General features: G+C 37.6%; 1 protein-coding gene and 1 long non-coding RNA gene across 2 annotated transcripts in view; one reads left to right on the plus strand and one right to left on the minus strand.

The window, feature by feature from the left end:
- The window catches only part of LOC148970126 (uncharacterized), a 182,804-nt gene that overhangs the window by 45,775 nt on the left and 111,689 nt on the right, over window positions 1-25,340 (minus strand). The gene's annotated exons all lie outside the window — the stretch shown is intronic.
- The window catches only part of rpn2 (ribophorin II), a 59,711-nt gene that overhangs the window by 33,308 nt on the left and 1,063 nt on the right, over window positions 1-25,340 (plus strand). The window contains exons 14-17 of the mRNA XM_039653613.2: window positions 935-1,030; window positions 1,199-1,274; window positions 21,677-21,806; window positions 23,849-23,943. Of these exons, the coding sequence (XP_039509547.1) occupies window positions 935-1,030; window positions 1,199-1,274; window positions 21,677-21,806; window positions 23,849-23,900 (354 nt within the window). The 3' untranslated portion in view covers window positions 23,901-23,943. The remainder of the gene's footprint in view (window positions 1-934; window positions 1,031-1,198; window positions 1,275-21,676; window positions 21,807-23,848; window positions 23,944-25,340) is intronic.

Raw genomic sequence — 25,340 nt, forward strand, 5'->3', positions numbered from 1 at the left:
AAATTCCTCTTCAGTTTCGTCAAAGAATGTGTCCTGTTCATCATCACCATTATCCTCCAGAAAATAATCCGCTATAAAACCGCTTAAATCATAATTTGGGCAATTCCACCGAGATTAATATCTAACAAGCTGTTTAAGCAATCAGACATTTTACGTTCTTGCACATGCTTCGGTGCTGCCATGTCAGATGTCAAAACGACGCAGTTAACAGTTAATCCAGCAAACGAATTATATTATTGACACTTATAAGACACAAATATAATATAATATAATAATATTATTGGCAGAATACAGAGCTACAAAACACATAAGCTGTTCTTAAGTTAAATGTTTGGCGATGACACGGAAACACCTCCTGAGATCTGAACCGGCCGGCTGAAGTGAAGTCGCTTTTTTTCCATTGTGTTGACCTGATTGCCACTCGTGCGGATTGATTTTAAGGTCTGTTTACTCTTTCTAATAGAAAATAAGTCAAAAAGAAGTTCCTGAACTGAATGATAGGAATCAGCAAGTGTTGTTGCGCTGAAAAATAAACCCGGATACGATTGAAATCAATGTTAAAGCCCGCGTCCGGTTTTTTTTTTTGCTGCGCAAAAGTATAACGTAGTGTCAATAAAATCATTAATTTTAGTATTTATCATGTTATAAATTAAAATTTGAGTATTGAATCTCAAAACCCTTGTAATAATCTATCATTTACAGCAATAAACACACATTACCTATTTTTGTCATTTTTATGGCTATGACTACTTTGACGCTCTTTTATTCATAATTAGATTCTGCGACTTTAGCCGGGGTTCCACAGGCGGGGTCACATATATCGAAAAGGCTAAAAAAATCACTGTATTGAACATAATCTGAGTCCTGTCTGTCACCTCATTATTGTTTTTTTTTGTTTGTTTTTTTTTTTTCATTAATTTTATTGTTTCTACAGCATCTGTTTAGAGAGCCGGAGAAGAAGCCACCTACAGTTGTATCCAATGCATTTACTGCCTTGGTCCTCTCTCCATTTCTGCTCCTGATTATACTGGTAAGGACCTTCTGACCCATTATTATGAGTACATCTAAAATGGACTTGCCATTCAAATTAAATCTATGTAAATTAATGTTGTAATGTCACACCATGTATTCAGTATATCATTCTCCTACTCTGTATGTGTCATGTTATTATTATTATTTTTTTTATTCTCCTATTCAGTGGTTTAAACTTGGAGCCAATATCTCAAACTTCACTCTGTCACCCAGCACTATTCTCTTCCACATAGGCCATGCAGGTAAGTTGGCTTTTTTTTTCTCCTTTTTTTTTTTTCACCCACCTCCACCCCCCCCTCTTCGAAGGACAACTTTATTTCTATATTTATTATTGGTGCTTGCAAAGAAACACTATTGTTCTCTTGCATACTTATTAAGTTGGCTTGAGAAAGCCAACTTACTGAAATCCTATTTAAACTTATTAGCGGTGCTTGCAAAGCAACACTATTGTTATTGTCCATACTTATTCTTTTTTTTTTATTATTCTGGACACTTTTTGACGCGCTGCTCCTGCCGCAGTTTTTGTCACTGACCCATGAATGAGGTGTCAAAACGTGCGGCTTGTTCGGGAATGGTGTGCTATGACTTTTCTAAGAGATCGGGGGTACGGTGGTCGCTCCAGGGGCGAAAAACGGCCAAAAAATCCCATAGACTTAACTTTGTGAAAAACTTTGACGAGTCATAGCTCAGAGCTCGGATTTTGCAGAAACCTGTAATTTACCACATTTGAAGAGGCTGACAGGCTCTGTAAGAACATACCTCACAATGGTTGCACCCCTGGGGGGCAAGAGGCCCCCAAAGTTTCCCCATTGACTTACTATGGTGAAGGCCGTCCCATCAAATGCATGTGTTTTTCCTACTATGGTAAATTGCATAGGGATTTTGTATTGAACATAGCTCTGGATCACAGTGTCATAGAGACAATGGGGTGGGCTCATTTTACTCAGATGACCAATCAGTCTCTCAAGATCATTGTGAAGCTATTAAGCCACACCCTAGCAACCATATAGAGCACCTTAGCAACAAGTCCCATAGACTTCCATTGAAAGAGTTCAAAGGAATATCTCCGGATAGAAGTGTCATAGAAACACGAGGGTGGTCTCGTTTAAATCATTAATCACATCAATACTTCTTAGCCATGCCCTAGCAACCATTGTTTAGCACCTTAGCAACCAAAATCCAAAGAGGAATGTCGTCCAATCTAAATGTCACAGAGGCATGGGAGTTGGTTTATATCATTCATACTGACAAGCAGCCTTTGGAGTTTCATGATTGGCAGCTACCAAGCCACTCCCTAGCAACCAAACAGAGTACCCTAGCAACCATTTAGAAAGACCTACATCTCTGCATCAGAACAAGGTATAGAGATGAGGGTTGGTTTATATCATTCATACTGACAAGCAGCCTTTGGAGTTTCATGATTGGCAGCATTCAAGACACTCTCTAATGACCAAACAGAGTACCCTAGCAACCATTTTGCAACAGCTATATCTCAGCATCAGAACATTGTATCGCGATGGGGGTTGGTTTTTTTTGGACTCATGTTAGCACACAGAACTTTCAACATGTTAAACATGCTAGCTGTGAATAGCTACATGCTAATATTGATTAGCTAAGTGTTAAATCATGCCATGAACATTATAAAAACTCTATAGTAACCATATGTAAACACTACCAACCACCCAGAATACCATAGCAACCACCTGAAACACCCAAGCAACCACCCAGAATATCCTAGAAACCACATAGCAACCACCCAAAACACCCTAGCAACCACCTAGCAACACCCTAGCAACCATCCAGAACATCTTAGCAACACCCTAGCAACCACTTAGCAATACCATATCAACCACCCAGAACACCGTAGCAACTGCCTAGCAAGACCCTAGCAACCACCCAGAACCACCTAGCAACACCCTAGCAACCACCCAGAACACCCTAGCAACCACCCAGAACACCTTAGCAACCACCCATAATACCCTAGCAACCGCATACCAACACCATAGGAACCACCCAGAATCCCCTAACAACCACTTAGCAACCACCCAGAACACCCTAGCAACCGGGTGGTGAGATTTGCCACTGCAAGCACCACTTCACATTTTTTTCTAGAAATGTACATTCTAGTTATTATTATTATTATTATTATCTTTTATTATTATCTATTTTCTTTTTATCTTTTTTTTAATAGTAAATACAGAAACTTATATTTTTTTTAAGTACATACACAATATGTTGTCTGGTTGTTGAATGCCAGACTGGTCCACAGCACTGATGGGCAGTAACGCGTTAGAAGTAACGCGTTACTGTAATCCAATTACTTTTTTCTAGTAACGAGTAAAGTAAGGGATTACAATTGAAAAAACAGTAGTTAGATCACCGTTACTTCCCCGTAAACAGCCTGCGTTACTGCGTTAGTTAACCGTGATTTTGTTTAGTCAGACCGTCTCATGACATGAGTCGTGCGGGAATAAAAAAAATGATCTATGAGCGCCGCGACATCAGTGAGAGACGACTAGAGCGCGGGAGAGAGCAGCCGAGCTGCCAACTCTCACACACGCTCACACGACACACCCCCGATTTCTCGCGCTGAAGTGTCAATCCCGTCGGTCAAATGCCTGAAAGTTGACTATATCTATAAATCTAACCGTTGAGCCACATTTGTAGCCTGGCATGCCAGACCTACATCAAGATGTTAGGTCTGGAAACTCTTCATTGACAGGGCTCAATCCGAGGGGCGGGATAAACGGTTGTCTTTCAAATTCTCTCTGCACGCAATTGGATAGCGCTACAGCCAATCAGAGCAACGAAGAAGGTGACCTACTCAGCAGAGCAAGTTGATATATTAAACTTTTACCGCATCCAGTCCAGCTGTCAACATTGAACATTGAAAATAAGGGAGATTTCCCAGAATCCATCCCCAAAATAAGGGATTTTTTTTGTTTTTTACACGACCCACAAACTTTAAAAATAAAACACTAATCATTAAAAGTCAAAAGAGTTTATAACTAGTCTACATATGTGTGAGAGAGAAAGAGACAGTATGTGTGTGTTTTTGTGTGTATGAGAGAGAAAGAGACAGTGTGTCATTAAAAAAAATAATATCATAGAGAATGTTTGAATACTAATATTAGCTTACGAGGGAAACAGAGCCGGAGTAGTGGTGCTTCGGGGTGCTGGGGATGATTCGGAAGAGGTCCGTGCACCTTACCGATCATAGCGCGCATTGACACAGAGTAAAGCCTTTATACTCGACGACACAGCACGAGTGGGCAAAAATGACAAGTTGATCGTTTCGCCACAGCTTTCTTGTAACAGCGCGCGCGGCGCCGGCCGCATCCGAGGATGAACGACTTCAAACCGAATATGTCCGAGCTTGCTCTGACCGGCTCAACTCTGTCGTCATTATGTTAAGCCCGCCCGACGACTCTATACACGATGTGATTGGCCCTACCAGAGTTGAGTTTTTACAGCTAAAATGTGTATGGAGAGTTGCTAGACCACACTTTGCTGCAAAATAATTTTTGCTGCAGCTAGGGTGCGTCTAGATTTCTAGGCTACCACATTTGTGATTGACTAGTTATACCACAAATTAGTTAAAATCTCCCGGAATCTAGAGCGAGCGCACATGCGAGACTGTGTTCCAAAGTCCAAACTTCGTATCGCGCACACGACGAGGAGAGCGAGAGAGAGACTTGCGTACTATGCAGAGAGCCTCCTGATCTGGAAACAGGACCCCCGTTGAAGAATGTCTAAATTCTACCTCAAATCTGAGCAAGCATGTCACGAGACAGCCTCACACGGTTAACTAAAGCAGCAAGCCGGTACAGGAATGTGAAACTTACTGAAAAAAACCCTGAACCCCCATCTGACATGACCGCTGCGGCTACATGCTGATGGGACATAACCACTGTTTAACTCCGAAAGAAAAAAAAAACAGAAAAAAACTTGAAGCCAAAATACGGCATGCAACAGCATTTTCTGTTTTGATTAAGCTAATTTTTGCTCCTCTCTGCACTTTACTGTTAAAAGACGTAAGTGTTAATAATTTGTAATATAGTCAGGAGCGACTTTCATGATTTTGTTGCTGTATTTTTACATCTATTCAAATGAAGGATTTTACAAAACATATTTATTTTATATGCTGGAATATGTAGAAATGTATATTAACAGAAGAAGGGCTGTCCTTATTTCATTAAAATATGGTGGAATGTGCAGAAAATAGGTTTAAATGTTCAACAATTTTCTTCTAGTCTGAGACTGTTGCATTTAATTTAATTTTTGCTTGATGCAATGTGCATAAAGTTAAAATATTGAAAGAAGTGAAACAAGTTTAAAAAAAAGAAAATGTTTAATTTGATTACATTTTATATGATGGAATATGCAGAAAGAATAGAATTAGGCTGAAAGGTCTATGATTTACAGTAGGTGGACAACCAGAATGTCGTTTACCGGCGCGGCAAGTGCCGCGGTAAATCTACCGCGGCAAAAATAAACCAGCCGTATTTCAAAGTCTGTGGCGAAATGACCACCAGGTGGCGCAAAGGGAAATTTAGCGAAAGCAAAACGTAATTATGTAAAAGTAGCCTACATTTTAAATAGAATATAGCTTTAACTAGAATAGAAACTTTTAGGCTGTAGGAGAACATTTTATTAATCAAAAGTTAAAATAGGCCTATCTCGCAGTCAGCGAAAATAAAGTGGTGCTTTCAATGACGCTATTGAGGAATGCGAAGACTGAAGAGCGCTTCTCTCGCGTGCGCACACTGACTGCTGAACAAACGAACTTCTAGGCTTTTGTCAGTGAGAAAAGTCGTGGTCGAGTGGTAGAACATTGGTACAATTATTTTGATGACACTGTTTCGAATCCCGCATAAACATGTATTAAAATTACCTTGCATTTCTATTTTACATTAAGGAACAAATCTCTTCCAACAGATTGACTTAATTTACATCTTCAAAAGCAGTTATGATAAAAAAAATTCCATGTAGATAAAAAACAAAACAAAAAACATAACCAAGCTAAGCAAGTTGCGATTTGCCGGTGGGGTATTTCCCCCTCCACAGTAATCAATGCTATAATTCGCCTAAATAGACAATATCAAATATGTGTATATATATTTTTAAATATGCAACACGCACGTTTAAACAACAAATAGCCTAATAAAATCTGAACCAGCGCTTCTGCGCCTGTATTGACAGATAACATGCAGCGTGCGTTTCAGTTTCAGTTGCCTTAATAACCTATTGTTCGACAAACGCGGCGGTGGTGACTTGAATTTATTTATAACTCATTAGACCGAACACATGGCTGAGTGATAGAGCATAGGCCTACGGTTTTACCATTACAAACACATGGGTCCGAAGCTTGCTCAAACATGGATTACTATAGTTATATTTTATATTTAGGCTATTGATGCAAGATTTGTTCTGAAACTCTGTTACACCATTTAGTTTTTTTTCTTATATTTATAAAATAAAATGACCATGCATTTCTATTTTAAACTAAGGAACAAATCTCTTCCAACAGATTGACTGAATTTACATCTTCAAAAGCAGTTATGCAAAAAATATAGAAAATAAAACTTAATGGGGTTCCATGTAGAATTAAAAAAAACACCCCCCCCCCCCTCCACAGTAATCAATGTTATAATTAGCCTAGACCATATCAAATATATTTATTTATTTATTTTTAAATATACAACACGCATGTTACAAATAATAAAATCTGAACCAGCGCTTCTGCTCCTGTATTTGAGAGATGTCAGTTTCAGTTTCAGTGGCCTTAATACATTGATTCAGGGCTTTTTAAAATGTCACGAATTGTTTTGAGGTGGTTTTGAACGAAATATTGAAGTATTTTTTTGACACACCGCGCCCAGTGTAGGCCTATTCTAAAATCAGGTTTTATTCTGGCATTAATTGTGTTCTGACAAACGCAGCGGTGTTCACTTGAATTTATTTTTCTCATAACAGCTAAAATAAAATCATCTTTTAAACTGTAAAAGGTGTACGTTTTCGTGTAAAGTAGGCTTACATTCACAATAGGTTAACGACAAAACGTTTTCCTGCTCATGAGCGAATACTCACTGGGGAAACATATGTTTGGGCATTTTCCCCTAAGTCAACACATAGCCGAGTGGTAGAACTTACGGTTAGAACATGATAATGACATGGGTTCGAAGCCCGATTCGACGTGGATAACTGTAGTTATATTTTTTTTATTTAGGTATTTATGCAGAAAGATTTGTCTAGTTCTAAAACTGTTACACCATTTCGTTTTTTTTTTTTTTTTGCTTGTATTTATAAAAAAATATATATGTTTCCATTTTACACTAAGGAAGGAACAAAATAGTATCCAACAGAATGACCTCTTTACGTCTATAATAATACCAATCGTAATTTCAAAAGCAGTTCCGTAAAAAAAAAAAAAAATACGAGGAGTTCTTTTCCAAAACGCTATAAATCCATTTCAATAGTTTTCAGGAAAACTAAATTTTTTACCTAGACCCACACATTTTGTGAATATTCAAATTAAATGTTTTATTGTTTCAGTCTGAACATGTTGAACAATGATTATTAAATCAAACAACAATATTGTTAATGATAAATTAAAAGTTTTTTTTTTTCAAAACGCTATATAAATCCATCAATTTTTGTAAAAATAAGGTTTGTCTTTAAAAGAAAAGAAGAAAAAAACAAGAGAACATGCAACATAATCAGGGGCTTATGCTATAAATTAATATAAATTAAATTTAGTAAAACAACCTGAAAAAAGTAATGATAGTAATGTTATGTAAAGTTATTTAGTAATAGCCTACATTGAGAGTCATTTTTAGTAAAGTGTCAAACCTGAAAAAAATAGTATAATTTCTGCATGAAAAAAAATAATTATTAAAAATGATCAATAATGATAACGATATTCAAAAGTAGGGATGGGCCCCCCTCCAGCACATGCACACACACACGTATAGGCTACATAGAATGTGAGCAAAGCGGAGCGGCGTGACGCTTAAATATAAGTAAAAAAAAAAAAAAAAAAAAAAAAAAACATAGGCTACGTTTCACATTTATGTTTAATAATATTATGTTACTTATTTTTATTATTTCGTCTATGTTGAGGCTATATAAAAAGTGAACCGCATGAGATGAGTAAGATAGGATCAAAAGCTACCCAATATATCGGAAAATATTTGAGTGGGTCATGATTTTGACCACCAATTAAGTTTTGTTTTGTAGAAAGCTTGTAAATTTCGTTTCGGATAAATTCTATCTTCATTGTAATACATGTTTCATCAACAAATTGACTGGATTAACACATTAGAAGTAAATATCAGACAATATAATCAGGACACAGAGGCGCGATATGAACTAGAAAGCTTTAAATGTCTACTTTTAAACAAAACGTTTAAAAACGAAAATAAATTGGCAACTCTCTGCGTAAGTAGGCTAATTCGAAGTAGCCTATGCGTTTAGGCCTATGCGCGTTCACTGTGAAGGCGATTCAGCATCATCAACTTTATCTTTGCTGCAGACACAGACAGATAACACTAGTTTACTAGAGTTTAGAGCAGCATGTTTGCAACAATAACACAATCAAACAGAATGTTAGCCCTGTGTGTGTGTGCATGTGCAGTTGTGTGTGTGTGCGTCACACGTTAAATGTTTTAGAATGTAACACAACATTCAAATGCAAATATGCGCCCCCCCCCCCCCCCCACACTTGAAAGCCTGTGTGTCCACCAAAGCGTTTTTCCACACGCCTGGCGTGTTTTCAATTGTTTTCAATGGGAGCGCCGCTTTTTTTAAACACCATGAGCATAATCAAAGCAGCTCCTGAGATTAAGCTGGCGTTTTTAGTATGTCCTTTTTTTCTTCGAACAATTCAAGAACAATATAGGCCAGGGGTTCTCAAACATTTTGGTGCCAGGGACCCCTTTCAGGGGAAAAAAAATTCCAAGGACCCCCCTCATATTTATAACAGTTATTGAGCACAAAGTTAATGTGTGAGCGGCAAATGAAATATTTTTGCACAAAATGAATGGTCTCCACCCAGGGTATTATGCAGGAATTTCTAAATAGCCTACTGAGGTAACGAAAGTGATCTTGCTAGGAATCACTTAGGATCCCTCACTTAGGAATTTTTGATGTTCTTGATCTACACATGTGCATTTTAAGGTGTTTTAAGGCCCCACAATTGGATAACTATAGATTTAGTAGAAGCATGTCAGTCAGTGGCATACTTTTTTTTTTTTTTTTTTTCAAGATGTCACGAAACACAATCACATATTCCAATCAGGAATGGCCTTAAAAGAGAAATGTTTCAATAATTAGGCCTATTCTGCACACAAATAAAGCCCATAAGCCTATAAATACAATGATAATGGCATTATGTTTAATAGGTGCGTGCGTTGTTAATTTGAGCTACTGTAATTAGCTAAAAAAACATACAGTATATGTTAAATATATGAATCCATAATGTTAATCTCATGGGCACATGCAGTATGTTTCTATTGACCTGCTTTTTCCTTTGTTAAAGTTGAGCATGATTAATACTTTGCAAACTGATTGTTTCAGTCGTTTTTTAAAACTTTTATCTAAAACAGCTGTTTAGTTTATGTTAATTAAGGCCTACATCTTATCTCGCACTTTATGACCGTTGACTAAAACGTCGTGCGGGGAACTTTGAGTTCACTCCGACTCAAACATTTTGACATTGACGAGCTATCGTTGTTAGTCTGCTGAAGCACCTCAGAGAGAAGGTCAGTATCATCGCGATGTGCATCCTTGCAACCTCAGTTGTGGGTACGGCCCTGTCACTATGCACTTTTATTTTGATAATGATCAGACTTCTAATGTCAAATCTACAGTAGCAGTGCTAGAACTGACTATTGTGCGCGCACGCGAGATGCCGGGGCGCAATTACATGGGAATTTTTCCTCAGCAGTGGAAACAGGAATACTCTTATTTATGGTCATAGATAAGACAAGAGTGCATCATCCGAAACGGTAAAGTGTCCATTTTTTTATTTGTGTATAGGCTACATTATAAATGACTACAAAATGTCATGCCTTTTAAAAATACAGAAAAGAACCGGATGCGGGTTCATGCCGTCTCTCTGTCTCCTTTCTGGCGCATGCACGTCCCGCAAAATCAACAGCAGCGAATAGTCTACTTGACGCAAAGACATAGATTATCTATCTATAGAAAACTTTAAGTGTCTACTTTGTATTGTTTTATGTTAAATGCTTTATATAAGTTACTTAGGAATAAACAGCATGTTTTCAGATGATAAAGAAAACATGACTCATAGCATGGAAAAAAACATTAGGTTGTAAATTATTTCGCGGACCCCCTGGCTTTAGCTCGCGGACCACCAGGGGTCCGCGGACCCCACTTTGAGAACCACTGATATAGGCTATAGGCTACAAATTGAACATGGTTTATTTTTTATTTTTTACTTTTCTTGACGATTCCTCGGCAGCTTTTGTTTGAAGGCATTCAGTTGCTCCAAAAAAACTAACGTTAGAAACATAACTGCACTTTATCACAACGGATTAATAAACCGTACCCACGAGTTCCTAATCCGTGCTCTTAGATTTGTAAACCGTGCCCTCAGTTGTTGCAATCTGTACCCACAAATTCATAAACCGTGCCCACGCTTTCGCAATCCGTATGGGTTTGTAATCCTTACTCACGGGTTTGTGGCTCGTCCCCCAGAGTGTGCCGCATGATTCAACTAGATGCGGGATGCATTGCATTGTTTTTAAAATACTTTTTTAAAATGGATAATTTCTTGCATTTAAAAAAATAAATACATTTAGGATACTTTTATCTTTAAAGTAAATTTTTAGAGGAAAAAGCTCAGTACTATAATAAGCGAAAATAATAATAATAATAATAACAGTTCAAAAACTGTAAAAGGTTTGGTTATAAGTTATAAATTATTTTATGTTAAATATATTACTGTCGTGAGGATGATGCGTTAACCACACAGCTATCGCTGGACTTCTAATGCGCTGTCGTCTTATACGATTGTAGAGCCTCATTGATGTAGCCTAATATGTTTTGACTGCAATGTTTTAAGGTTTCATTATTTTTTCAATTTAATTTCAGTATTGTGATTAATTGTGATTAATTAATTTAACTACGTTTCACTTGAATTAATCTGCTACCATCTTTCAATCGCTCTGAAAGAGCTGCGGCGCAGTTGAAGATTACACAAAAAACGGACACTTTTCAAAGTCTGTGATTTTTGCGCCTCTTAGCGGCCAAAGGCAGCAAATACACCTCAACTTTTACCGCCGCGGCAAACCTGCGGCGGTTAAAACCACATTCTGGTTGTCTACCTACTGTAGCGTATTCAGGTCGTGCATCATGTTTTTGAAAAGTAACTTAGTAAAGTAACTAGTAAAGTAACTAATTACTTTTGAAAATAAGTAATCAGTAAAGTAATTGGGTTACTTTATTGGAGAAGTAATCAGTAATCAGTAACTAATTACTATTTCCAAGTAACTTGACCAACACTGGTCCACAGATTGTGAGCTAGCTTGGGCTGATTGTCGGATATTGGACTGGTCTGTCGATTGTGACCTGACGTGCTGGTTGTTAAATGCCAGATTGGTCTACAGACCGTAAGCTGAATTGACTTGGGCTGGTTGTTGAATGCCAGACTCGACCACAGATCTTAAAGGCGCATTTCACCCATTGCAAAATAAATCTTTATTGAAAGTGGATCATATATGTAGTCAATGTAAAAGAATTTTTTAATTTGGTGCCCTCTTGACCGAGAAAAGACAGAAAATAACCAAGGGGTGCATATGTATGAATAGACTACAGGTCCAAGAATGCCTCACTTTTTACAGCTCCGCAAGCAACACCCTCTAATCCGGAACCGCGCAAACAGAGAATTCACTCTTTCGTCTACAAGGCTAACATTAGCTATCACCAAAGTTTGAAATTTATTTCACACAAAATGACGATTTTTACGTCACGATAAGCAGGAAGTAAAACACTTAAATCCTTGGCCGTTTCTCAATATGCCTTCTTGTCTGTACTTGTGTTCTTGTTAGGGATGTTCTTGTCAGCCATTTTTGCGGGATCGGGTATCGATCAGACGAGGCCGATCGAAATCCGATATTGTGCGTATAATTTTATTTTATTGTTAAGCCCCACAGAAGGAACAAAAACATTCTAAAGTACCATAACGTTTTGCACTCTATTATAAGTGTTCTGAAGCCATTATGTGTGAGAGAAATTTAATATTTAAGTCATTAAATTCAAAATCACGTAAACTTTTTCCTCTAGCGGCTGTCAGTCATTCTCCATTCAGCACTCAAACAGCGTGTCACGTTCGGTTACAGTAAATGATGAAACTATCTTCAAGATGATTCAATGTTAATACTATTATACTTTATCTGTAGATAAAGGTCTATGTTTCCGCATAAAACAACATTATCTTGCTGGACTTTATTGCTGTAACTTAATGGTGTTACTTTCTACCAGGTGTCGGACGCTGTCGGTTAGATCACAACACTAGAGTCAGCACTATTGTTCTTCACGCGCCCAGTTACTGAAATTTAAAACTGTTTAAAGAAAAGGCTCAATAAACTATTTTATAGATCGATAGGCTACTGTTTAATACACTGTCCATCATGCATACCATAGGGTGCATACCATAGGGCGCATACTCGGCTGCGTGCTGTAACTCCACGTGGTTTCAAGCTCATCATTCTACGCTCGGATTGCGCATAAGCGCTTTGTGCCGTACTGTGTTGGAGTCATTCATATCATAATGCAGTGACTCAATTAAAGCTTGTTAACATTAATAATTATTAATGTTGCTTGCTGCCTCATTAAATAGCTGTGCTATACACTTAAAACATGTCTCAATTTTTTAGAAGCCTTGGCTATATACCTAAAATAATTATCTTTTTCATTTTTGTTATATTGTTTTTTCATGAATGTATTTTACAACAATACAAAGAGCAATATGTATTATTCACTAATCTAGTTTATAAAAGCATTTTTTGTCATAGATTATGATCATATATTTTGGGGATTTGTTTATCTTTATAATGAAGCTGTCTGTATTAAGTAGATTGTGTTTAACACGCACAAGAATGATAATCAGTTTAACACACAGTTATAGAAATTCTACTTGCTTTAAAAAAACTGCACTGGTATTTAAAATGTAGAATACTGCTGTTTAAATTGTTTTAACTTTTTAAACCTGTTGGTAGCTAGCTAGCTTTAAGTGCATATATATATATATATATATATATATTGTAGTGTTTGAATAAAGGGTGGGTTGTGAACTATATATTGGAGGTATATTTAAAGGGGCTAATTGATTGCTATTATTTTTTATTAGTTTAAAAATAAAATATCGGATTAATATCGGTATCGGCAAAAGCCAAAGCAGTGGCATCGGTATCGGTATCGGAAGTGAAAAAGTGGTATCGGGACATCCCTAGTTCTTGTGGACTTGTAAAACGTCATCAGTCGCGGCCCAAGTACTGTCCCAATACACAAGTTTGCACTCCCATTTTACCGAGGATGCATCGGTTGGTAACTTGCGTGAACTTGACGGCAGAAATATCCCATAATTCATTTCGGCATTCGCGGAAGGAGCGGGAAGCAGAGAGAGGCAGGTCAAAAGTTACCTGAATATTACCGAATATTACCGGCGTTTTTTCCCGCCGTTGGCTATAGCGATGTACACAAACAAACAACAGAAGCAGAATTAATATGAGACTGGTGTTGCTTTATTGTTATGAATATACATAACATTACATTACATTGTAGTGTATGCAGAGTAATCCCTTAGGCTCGGGTGATAAAGCCTGGCTGTATAATAATTCTCATTATGTTTGGGCACTGCTGACGGCGTCTGTGCGGGGGTACTATTGCGCAATACCAGCAAGAACACATCGTCTCAAATTCTCAGCAGCGTTCTGTTTGCTCGTCACCTCGTGAGTTCGTTCTTCCGAGAACAACTAGCAAGAGCTTTCTTCCCAAGAACACAAGTCCGTTCTTTGCATTCTTGGTTTTGAGAAACGGCCCTTATTTCTCCCATCTCAGGTGAAAATAAGGGAATAAACCATGACCATTCAAAAATATGACTGGGTTTCTAAAGATGCAAAGCTTAATGCAAATGGGTGAAGTGACTCTTTAAGCTGACTTGGGCTGGTTGTTCGATGCCAGACTGGTCCACAGATTGTGAGCTCGCTTGGGCTGATTGTTTGATACTAGACTGGTCTGCCGATTGTAACCTGGCTTGTGCTGGTTGTTAAATGCCAGACCAGTCTACAGACCGTGAGCTGACTTGGGCTGAATGCTGGATGCCAGACTAAACCACAGATTGTGAACTGACTTGGGCTGGTTGTTGAATGCCAGACTGGGTCACAGATCGTAAGCTGACTTAGGCTGGTTGTTCGATGCCAGACTGATCCACAGATTGTGAGCTCCCTTGGGATGGTTGTTGGATACCAGACTGGACTGACAATTGTAACCTGGCATGTGCTAGTTGTTAAATGCCAGACTGGTCTACAGACCGTAAGCTGACTTGGGCTGGTTGCTGGATTTCAGACTAGTCCACAGATTGTGAACTGACTTGGGCTGGTTGTTGAATGCCAGACTGGGCCACAGATCGTAAGCTGACTTGGGCTGGCTGTTAGAAGCCAGGCTGGTCCACAGATTGTGAGCTCGCTTGAGCTGGTTGTTGGATGCCAGATTGGTTCACAGGTTGTGAGCTGACTTGGGCTATTTATTGGATGTCAAACTAGTCCATAGATTGTGAGCTGGCTGATTGTTGAGTGCCAGACAGATCCACCTACTGTGAGCTGGCTTAAGCTAGTCATTGAATGCCTGACTAGTCCCCAGTTTGCAAGCTCGCTTGGGCTGGTTGTTAGGTGCCAGACTGGTCCGCAAGCTGTAAGCTGACTTTGGTTGGCTGTTGGATGCCAGGCTGGTCCACAAATTGTGAGCTGATTTAGGCTGGTTGTTAAATGCCGGACTGGTCCACAAACTGTGAGCTGATTTAGTCTAGTTATTGGATACCAGATTGGACTACAGATTATGAGCTGACTTGTGCTGGTTGTTGGATGCCAGACTAGTCCACAGACTGTAAGCTGGCTTGAGATGGTTATTAGATGTTAGACTGGTCCATAGGCTGTGAGCTGACTTGGACTGGTTATTAGATACCAGACTACCAGTTGTGAGTCCACAGAGTGTGATCTGGTTGTTGGATGTCGGATTGGTCCACAGATTATGAAATAACCTGGGCTAGTTGTTGGATGCCATACTGTGAGCTGGTTTAGGCTGGTTGTTGAATGCCAGACTGGTCCACAGATTGTGTGTTGACTTAGGCTGGTTGTTGGATGCCACGTCGGTCCACAGATTGAGAGCTGGTTTAGGTTGATTGTTGAATACCAGACTGGTCCACGGAGTGTGATTTGACTTAGGCTGGTTGGATGCCAGACTGGTCTAAAGATTATGGATTGACTTAGGCTGGTTGTTGGATGCCAGACTGGTCCACAAACTGTGCTCTAACTTGAGCTGACAGCAGGCTATCTGACAGTTCAACAGACTGTGGGCTGACTTGTGCTGGTTTTAAGATGCCAGACTGGCCCACAGATTGTGAGCTGGCTTAGGCTGAATGTTGGATGTCGGACTGGTCCACAGACCAGTCCGACTGGTCCACAGACCAGTCCGACTGGTCCACAGCTAGCTTAGGCTAGTTGTTGGATGACAGATTGGTCCATAGACTAAGATGGCTTGGGCTTGTCGTTGTAAGCCACTGGACCAGTCCACGGCCTGGTAACGAACTTGTGCTAACTGCAGACTGCTGGGCATAGACTGGTCAGGGGCTTATGCTAACTGCATACTGCTGGGCAAGAGCACAAACTAGTTACGGGCTTGCGCTGATCGTACCGCAGATCCCCATATCCCCCAGTGGGGCGGAACACACAACCCTTCCCTCCCACATTCCCAAGCTGTCAAACAAGTGCTGATGTTAATGCTCTTAAAGCACTTATGAGATTTAATATTCGAGCTGAAATACGGTAGATTAGAAATTTCCAGATTGTCGCATAGTGCTTGCTCTATCTATATCCATTCATGTTTCATCTAATGCACTAGGTTTGAGCCATTTAGAAATATACTGTAACTTATTTGCTAAGAAATAATGATGGAAATTAGGTAAATCTAGTCCACCCCTGTCTTTAGTTTTCTGTAGAGTTTTCAGGCTGATTCGAGAGGGTTTATTCTTCCAGAGAAAGTGAGAAATGTGTGATTCTAGTGATCTAAACCACGTATAGGGAGGTTTCGTAGGAACCATGGAAAACAAAATTTTTATTGTGGCAATTCTACCCATGAGTGAGATGGGTAGAGATTTCCACCGGGCAAGATCGTCTTCTATGGTCTTCAGTAGTTGAGTATGATTTAACTTTATTAAATCTGACAGTCTGGAAGAGATGTTTATGCCAAGATATCTTATATTTCCTGATTGTAATGCTATACTAGATGGCCCTTGAAACCTACAGTTGATCGGTAGAACTGCGCTCTTTGACCAGTTAATAGAATTATCGGACAAAGATGAAAACTTATTAATTAATGTAATTGTTTCAGAGAAAGATGTACGTGAGTTCTGAAGGAATAATACAACATCGTAGGCATAAAGGCTTATCTTATGTTCATTCTTTAAGGACCAAATACCTTTAATATGCTGATTTTGCTGGATTGCCATTGCTTAAAGGTTCTATAAAGATGGCAAAAAGTGATGGGGAAAGAGGGCATCCCTGTCTAGTGCCTCTCTGCAGATTGAAACTAGGAGAGGTTTGATCATTTGTCCTAACTCTTGCATTAGGGGATTTATATAAGATCTTAATCCAGTTAATAAAGGTTGATCTAAAGCCGAATTTACTTAAAGTAGCGAAAAGAAATTTCCAATTAACTCTGTTAAAGGCTTTTTCCGCGTCCAGAGATACTATAATTGTTTCTAAATTATTAATGTTGGAATAATCTATTAAATTAATAAATCTGCGCATATTTGTAGAGGAGTGTTGAATCTCCAATTCCTAGAAGGTAAGGTAATTGATTTATTCCTCAGGTTGAAAGAAACTGGGGCATGGTCACTCATGGTGATCGGGTGAATTTGAATATCAGATAACTCACTCACTAAAGAGTTGCTAACTAGGAAGTAATCTAATCTAGATTATGAATTATGAACTGAGGAGGAAAAAGTATATTCTTTAAGATTAGGGTGGTAAGAACGCCAGACGTCACAATCCCAGGTCTTCCATATATTGTTTAACTGTATTAACAGATTGCCAGTTACGATGATTACCTGCATTACTAAGCCTATCAGCCGTGGGGTCCATTACCATGTTGAAGTCCCCTCCAATAATCAATACACTGTCTGTATACTCAGACAGTGAGGTGAAGAAGGAATTAAAAAAGGAAGGGTTATCAACATTTGGACCATATAAGTTGGCTAAGCACAGTTTCATATTCTGAACTGATAAATTAACTACTATAAATCTAATAATACTATAAATTTACTATAAATTAACTACTATAAATCTACTATAAATCCTTCAGGATCTGTAACTATGTTAAACTGTGAATTTGACCTTTCTAATAATCAAAATGGCAACCCCTCTCTGTTTAGAGTTATAACTGGAAGAAAAAATGTGCAGAAACTGTATTGTAGATAGGATATCAGCTGACTGATTTAACATGTGAGTCTCCTGTAAGAACAAAACATCAGCATTTAAGTCATTTAATCGATTATTAATTTTTAGCCTCTTCTCTATGGTCCCAGCCCTGTGTACATTCCATGTGATAAATCTGAATGTGTTCATGCTCATAGTGATGTTGTGTGTTGAATGTTATCTATAAATGTGTGTGTGTGTGCGTGTGTATGTATGCATATACGTGTAAACGAGTACATGTGTGTGTAATTGTGTATGTTTCTTTACATTCATGTGACTATCTGTATAATATGTCTGTATGTATGAATCGTATACAGATACCAGTATGTTTCTATATGTATATTCTTTGTATAAATGAAGTGTCCTGGGGAGTGTGCAAGAATAAAAAGAAAATAATACAAGAAAAGAAAAGGAAAAAAACTGAAAAAAAGAAGAAATCAAATACAAAAACCATTACAAAAATGGTTACTAACAAACTAGAGACTGGCAGTGTTATAATAAATAGATATCACCATCAATGGGCTCTATGCACGGTGGTATTTCCAGTGAAGGTGTAAGGATGCTTGATAACTTCTGCCGATCGTAGAGTGCAATGCAATATCTAGAATTTATATAGAATTTTATACTCCATGGTTGTACTAAAGAAACCCCTTGTTGTGTTTATGCTTCTTTTTAAAATTATATTAAATAAACATAACTATATATAAAATTACATCTAAACGTATGTACGTTTCATTTCAAAAACGGGAGGACAGTAAATTTTGAAGACTCTGCCATAATCCCATTTCCTCGGTTTTCCTCCGCTTTAATCTCCACAACCGGAAATGGACGAGCATCCTTGTGTCAAATACGGAATTTATGCGTGCATATAGCCCATTAGCAGATCTAATGTATTAAACCCAGTGAGTCTGACTAGCATATCTCTCTCATGTAAACTATATGAAGAAAAAGAATACACATATGATCCAGGATTGCAGAGTTTAATGTTTTAAATTACTTGCTTGACTTGATGTATTATTATTTTTATATTTTCGTTAACTATTAAGCATTTGTTGTTTGCTTGCTTCAGAAGCACGCCATGTAGATGCCAAGTCTCGCCGTGTCTTTACAGCATAACAGCGCCCCCTACAGCCCTATAAATTTTTTTTCCAAAGTTGGCTGACTTTGAGTAGTATGAAGCTGCAGACTCGGAGACCTGCATCTACAGTCCCTCTGCACCCAGAGTCCCGCATTCTCAGACCCCTCGTTTTTCGAACACCGTGCCTCCTATCAAATTGTATCGGAACTTAAGGCAAAACGTGAGTAGGCTATCTTCAATTTTATTTAGCGAATCGTAGTAGCCTACTCATTTGATTTATTTTTTAATAAAACTAATTTAGCTCATCGATACAACATATGAATAGTCCATTTAATATTTGTAAAGATAGTTTGTAACAAGATTTGAGCCGTTAATGTGTTTTTCGCCCTCTTCCCCCAAAAAATATTTAGATAGCTAACGTTAGCCTTTAAAGAGCCCCTATCATAGCATTTGAAATGTTCCTATTTTTGTTTTAGGAGTTCCCAAAAACAGTTTAACGTGCATGCAAGGATAAACACTTTATTTGTCTTATAACATGCATTTATTTTTACTCATGCATTTATTTTTAACTCATTTGCTCACCGACTCCCAAATGATTCGTACAACGACTCATTTTTCCAAACCACTCCATTGCGTGACGCTAATCGGCGGTTATTGGTCAGATGACCCAGTCAGTTATTGTTTGTTAGCATAACGCATAAACATATTGATAAAGCACTGCAGTACTACAAGACGCTCTATTCTTTATGACAACTCCAATAACAGCGACAAACATTTCACATATTTAAAAAAAATTGACATTAGAGACCTAGAAGCTGCGCTGAGCGTAACTTACACACACACGCGCACACACATACTTATTGTGCCTTCCCTCCTCACGCCCCGACGCTACAAAACCATTCAAAACCCATAAAATCAACAATTATTAATAATACTTACAGGTTGTGATTCATAGGAGGAAGCTGGTCTATATATGCTGGGTAAGTAAGTTACTGAGCCCTCCTTCAGGAACAACCGCTTGTGAATCCACATTTGAATTCATTTATGTTTTTGAATGATTCGTCATTAAAATGAGAACACAATCGGGGTATACTGTTGTGGTATCGTTGCAAATATGAACTCTAACCACCGATTCTTCACATGCTCGTCCCTGGTAAATGAAAACAAAGTGACTGAACTATCTTTGCATTGTAGAACACGGCATCTTCTCAACATGATGCTATGATGAAGTATTTGAATGTGTAGACTTCAAGTTTACACTTCCGTCTGCGCGCGCTGTAACTGGGTTTGGCCAATGACCTCTCTACGTCACGATGTAACAGCTAATGACTCGTTTCAAAAACAATTAATTTCATATGCTCAGAGTCGACTCACACTTTTGAAAGACAATAACTTTATATATGGTGCACTTTCAGATATAAATCTTTGCAGGATGTTTTCATTCCCTTAGAGCTATATTCCACACCATATGAACAGTCATTTTCAAAAATCCATGATAGGGGCTCCTTTAACCTTAGACTTTTTGTAGAAATGTCATAAATGCTGCTGTTATTTTCACTGCCCATTCTGTGCCCCCATATATTTCAAAGTTCAAAAACATCTCAAGGGACACTTCAACAGAGCAGTGCAACATGGTAGCTAACATTTGCAAACATCTTTTCTTTTTTTTTCTTTTTTTCTTCCTTTTTGAAACATCAAGACATGTGCTATCGGTCCTATGTTGTAGGCTATTCCAGGGTACACCATCGATGGAGTTGCCGCTGCCGAATGCAGCAACATATCATTTTATGATCATGCAAAGCGACTTATAAATTAGTTTTTTTTTAATGCAGTTGAAGATGAAAAGTAAAGTCACAAACACAGTTTTTTCTTCCATTTTTCTTTACAGCAAGAAGATGTTTAGGTGATCATTAAATAAAGTACAGAATTGTTTATTATTGGTGTTTTGTCTATTCTGATTTGTTTTGCTTCACATTCAAAATATCAAAAAACAGATATTGTAATGTTAGCATGGTAATGTTAGACCATTATAGGTTGAACTGAAAGAAAAATTGGAATTTGAATGAAAAATATAATAAAAAAAAACATTGTAGCAATATAATATCACATAGCCTACTATTTTTCTGAAGATAGTTCAATCTGTAATTGTATCCCTTCCATCAATAACAATTAGTTTTTTGGCACATGCATTAAGCAGGGAACGCAAATATTTATTGGATCATTTATTTGGAGACTGTAGTATTGCAAATATAGCATTTGGATAATCGTGCGCTGTACTCTGTGTGCGGGTGTTATTCGATCTTTTGAACAGCAGGAGGTGCTGTGTTCGAAAAACGAGAGGTCTGAGAATGCGGGACTCTGGGTGGGGGACTGTAGATGCAGGCTCCGAGTCTGCAGCTTCATAATATTGCTGACTTTTACAACATAGCACTCGGAAGTACTTAATAGGATCAATAGAGTCAACAGAGTGCAGCAGTAGGGTTCAGAAAGTACAAATCTCATTTTCTTCATAGAGAAATATAATTTTCTTTTTACATTGACATAGGTCAGTGTTTGTTTTTTCCTTCAGGACCCATATTTTACATTGGACATGAAGTCAAGATCTAACACAGTGCAAAAGCAGTTTAGTGTACAAATATAAATGAAAATTTCCTCAGAATCAAATATTGTAATTGTGGCAAATAATTGATTTTATACATAACTAATTCAACATATTTCATGTATTAATCATGCTGAAACTTATAACCATATTTACACATTAAATCTCTAAGTGAATTTATAACACATGTAATGTGACATGCTTCTGAGAGAATGTAATATTCTGGTAATTTCTTTTTCTATTCACTTGCAGCTATGTTGGGTTTGATGTATGTGTACTGGACCCACTTGGACATGTTCCAGACTCTGAAGTATCTGGCTATTATAGGTAGCCTCACATTCCTGGCTGGGAACCGCATGCTGGCACAGAAAGCTGTGAAAAGGTACAGTATCCATCCATATTTTAAACCTTTTCAAAAACACATTTGTCCATTATGAGAAACGTGAAGTTTTTCTTTCAAACTGATTTTGTCTCTACTGTCCTTTTTGTCAGCACCATTATAGTAAAGTTTTGTAGACTCTTAAAGTCCCAGTGCCTTGAAATGTACAGCGCTATTTAATGTGTAGACATTTTTTTGCGCTCTCAAACAAGATGTCGGGGTGGGACAAATTGAGTGGCTTATCCCCATTTATTTAAATAAATTGGACTCTGTCAGCCAGAAACTTCTTTCTCTCAAGATTGCATTTACACTTTCATAGTGACAAGGGTATGTAAATGCAGCATAAAATGAAGAAATATTTACCTACGTTCATGTTTCACAAAAATATTTAATTACATAAAAAAATGCCAAAAGTGACTTTGCAATAAGGTTTCGTTTGTTAACATTAATTGATTACTTTAGTTGTTCATGTAGTTTACATTAATTAAGAATGAACAATATTTCTATAGCATTTATTAATCTTTGTTAATTTCAACATGTACTAATACATTTTTAAAACCAAAAGTTGTGTTTTTTTACATTAGTTCATGCACTGTGAACTAACATGAACGACTGGATTTTTATTAACATTAACAAAGTTTATAAATACCGTAGAAAAATTTTTGCTCATTGTTAGCTCATGTTAGTTACATTAACTAATTAACGCCTTATTGTAAAGTGTTAGAGACGTCTGTGAACAAATGAGCCGGTTAGGAACTTGAAGCTAGTCCTTTTAGGAACCTTAAAGGCCAAATTGAATTTACATTAAAGTCATTGTGATATTAACAGTGTTCATTAATTATATATTGCAATTCGTGATCAATATCATTATGAATATATCAAAAATATTTGATATAGGGCCCAGCCCTATTTCTGATGCAGTAAAAGGCAGCTTCTAATTGCACTACTTGACAATTGAGAGGCTTTGATTCAGTTCAGCAAAATGTTCAGAGTGAAGACACCCAAGTGCAGCGAGACTGCCCCTGGGTGTCTTCACTCTGAACATTTTGCTGAACCTGTGGATGTGTCGCTGTCTCTGTAGTGTGTGCTTGGTTCACTCAGAAGTTTCCTCTCCTCATGTTCTGTCTTTTGGGACTAGATTAGATTCACAAATTTAGAATCCACCTCCATGAGTACGACCTGCTAATTAACAGTCGGTCACTTTCAATTAATCTGTAGTGCCTTCAGAGAGACCATGGGGAGAACGTAAGTGCCCATTCAGTGATTAGTTTTAAGCGTTTAGTGTATATTTTTTTTTCTAGGCACAATTCTGTACAGCGGGAATGCCTTTTAAGAAGGGTTTGACTTCTGCTTGTCTAGAGTTTCATCTCTTTCCTAAGGGACATTCATACAAGCAGCAATTGAAAAAGAGAGTCTGTGATTTCTGCTGGCATCAGGAGACAGTTGATGCAACAGAGTTGAGAAAAGTCAGAGAAGCTCTTCCATCTGTAGTCAAGTTTAGGTGTCTTATGTTTATTTACAATGCCATTCGTTGGCAGGTTTTCAAAAGTTATGGCCAGTCACACAGCCCCCCAATAATATTGAGGCATGTAGACTAGCAGTACAGTGACCTGGTAATTCAGCATTAAAGGCACTGTATGTGTAATGGGGCATTAAGAGCCTTTCACACCAAGCACAATTACCATAAAGTTTTAATAATCGTTCCAATTCTTTGAGACCAGGGAAATCCACACCACAGCTATAACAATAAAGAAACAAAGGAACAATGTCGTTGGAATCACTTTCAAAATACTTCTTCTTTTTAGCTGTTAAACCATAAAAACTTTGACAGTTAATCAGAATCCACCCAGCTTTAAATGGCTCGAGCATTTAAAGCAGCAGGTGATCTAACAACAGTGTACATTTATGATAACGTCTTCATCTGTTGGTATGGATTCTAATATAGTTATCATTCTTGGTGTTTGAACAGACCTTAATTCTCTGTGTTTGTTTCTTTAACCCTTCTGCGTTTTTCCATTCCTTCTCTTTCTTTACCATTCCTTTAGGATCGCTGCCGAACAAAGTAGTAGGTTGGCAAAGTATAGGAGTCTGCGGTAAATGCCTGTATGTTGCAAAACGAAATGCCAGTCTTCAGGCTGAAGTAAGGCTTGCTGTTGCCACCTGTGCATCCCATAATATTGCATCAACATAATTTCCATGCCAACACCTACTGCATGGCTATGTCAGTGTGTTTGTGAAGTGACGCTCACAACCTCCGCTGAAACATAATCGCCATTTGTGACTGTCAAGCCATATTTTTCATGTCATGCTATTTATTGATCAGATTGTTGATCGCTTGTTTTTGTGTATACGCTTGTTTCACTCCATTAGCGTGTGCAGTGACGGACTGCTAAACTACGGTTCAGGCCCTGTATGATAAATTGCTTGATTCCTTTTAAAAGTCTTTTTGTCACCTGTGAAAGTTACACGATTTCAATTGCCTAACTTTAATTGCCTAAAGTTCTGCTTGAGCAACTACTTTGTGAACTCCAAGGAGCGAATTCACTAAACTATTGTTTTCAGTGCAAACATGAATCGTTCTACAAAAATACCAAACAAAATGGGTTGATTTGCTTAAAATATTACTTAAATTTCATTATAAAGGAGAGTAAATGTTCAAATTAATTGTTATTTTTACCTGTTGGTATTTAATATTCTGTAATGTTGAAATTTTAAAGGGTTTCTGTTTTAGGGGTTTTCCATTCCACTGAAGAGTAAAGATTTCAGCAAGTTCAGCTAGACATTTCAGATGCACACTGTTCTCCAGGATGGTTTTAAATTGCTTGAAAGATGATTGAAATCACACATGGAAAATACAGTTAAATGCAATGTGCAGCAAAAGTCAAATAGGCTTAATTTTAGAGGTTTCTTTTTCAAAAACATTGCATTATTAATAATAACACTTTTATATTTTTCATTTATTTTCATTAACAACATGATATAATAATTTTTTTTTTATTGTTATCCGTGCGGAGGCTGTTCCAATTTATTTATCCATGGCACATGCATTGTGAGTCTTTATATGCAAGTAGATTTCAGGGAAATTAGATCAATGATTGGCTAAATTCCATTAAGACCATATTTTGCATTTTTTACAAAGCAATGGCTGTGCACACTTTAGCACAGTGACAGTCTTGTTGCTAATTACTGTAGTACATGCAAGTGTGTTTGTGCTATTGCTAACTAACTTTTAACCGTAAACAATTTAATTTAAATATCCAGATTTTAATGGTTTGATGCAATTTAATTAAGTTTTTGCTATTCATGAAGTATAGTTTAATTTAATTTTATGTGGACTCAAATGTAGCAAGTTTACAGTTCTCGTAAACATTCGTTTTTAAATTTAAATCGTTGAAGGCAATGGTCTTCCTCAAATGGTTTGTGTTCCTACTGGTTGAGTTTTACAGTGTATGGAAATAAGGGGCATCAGAATATTCTGGATTCACAAATGGCAGCAACATCAGTGCGAAGGTTCTCAACTGTTGTTACTTTGAACAT

Source organism: Pimephales promelas, chromosome 21 (genome assembly GCF_988280905.1).
Source record: "Pimephales promelas chromosome 21, fPimPro1.hap1.1, whole genome shotgun sequence".
In the NCBI taxonomy this organism is placed as follows: Eukaryota; Metazoa; Chordata; class Actinopteri; order Cypriniformes; family Leuciscidae; genus Pimephales; species Pimephales promelas.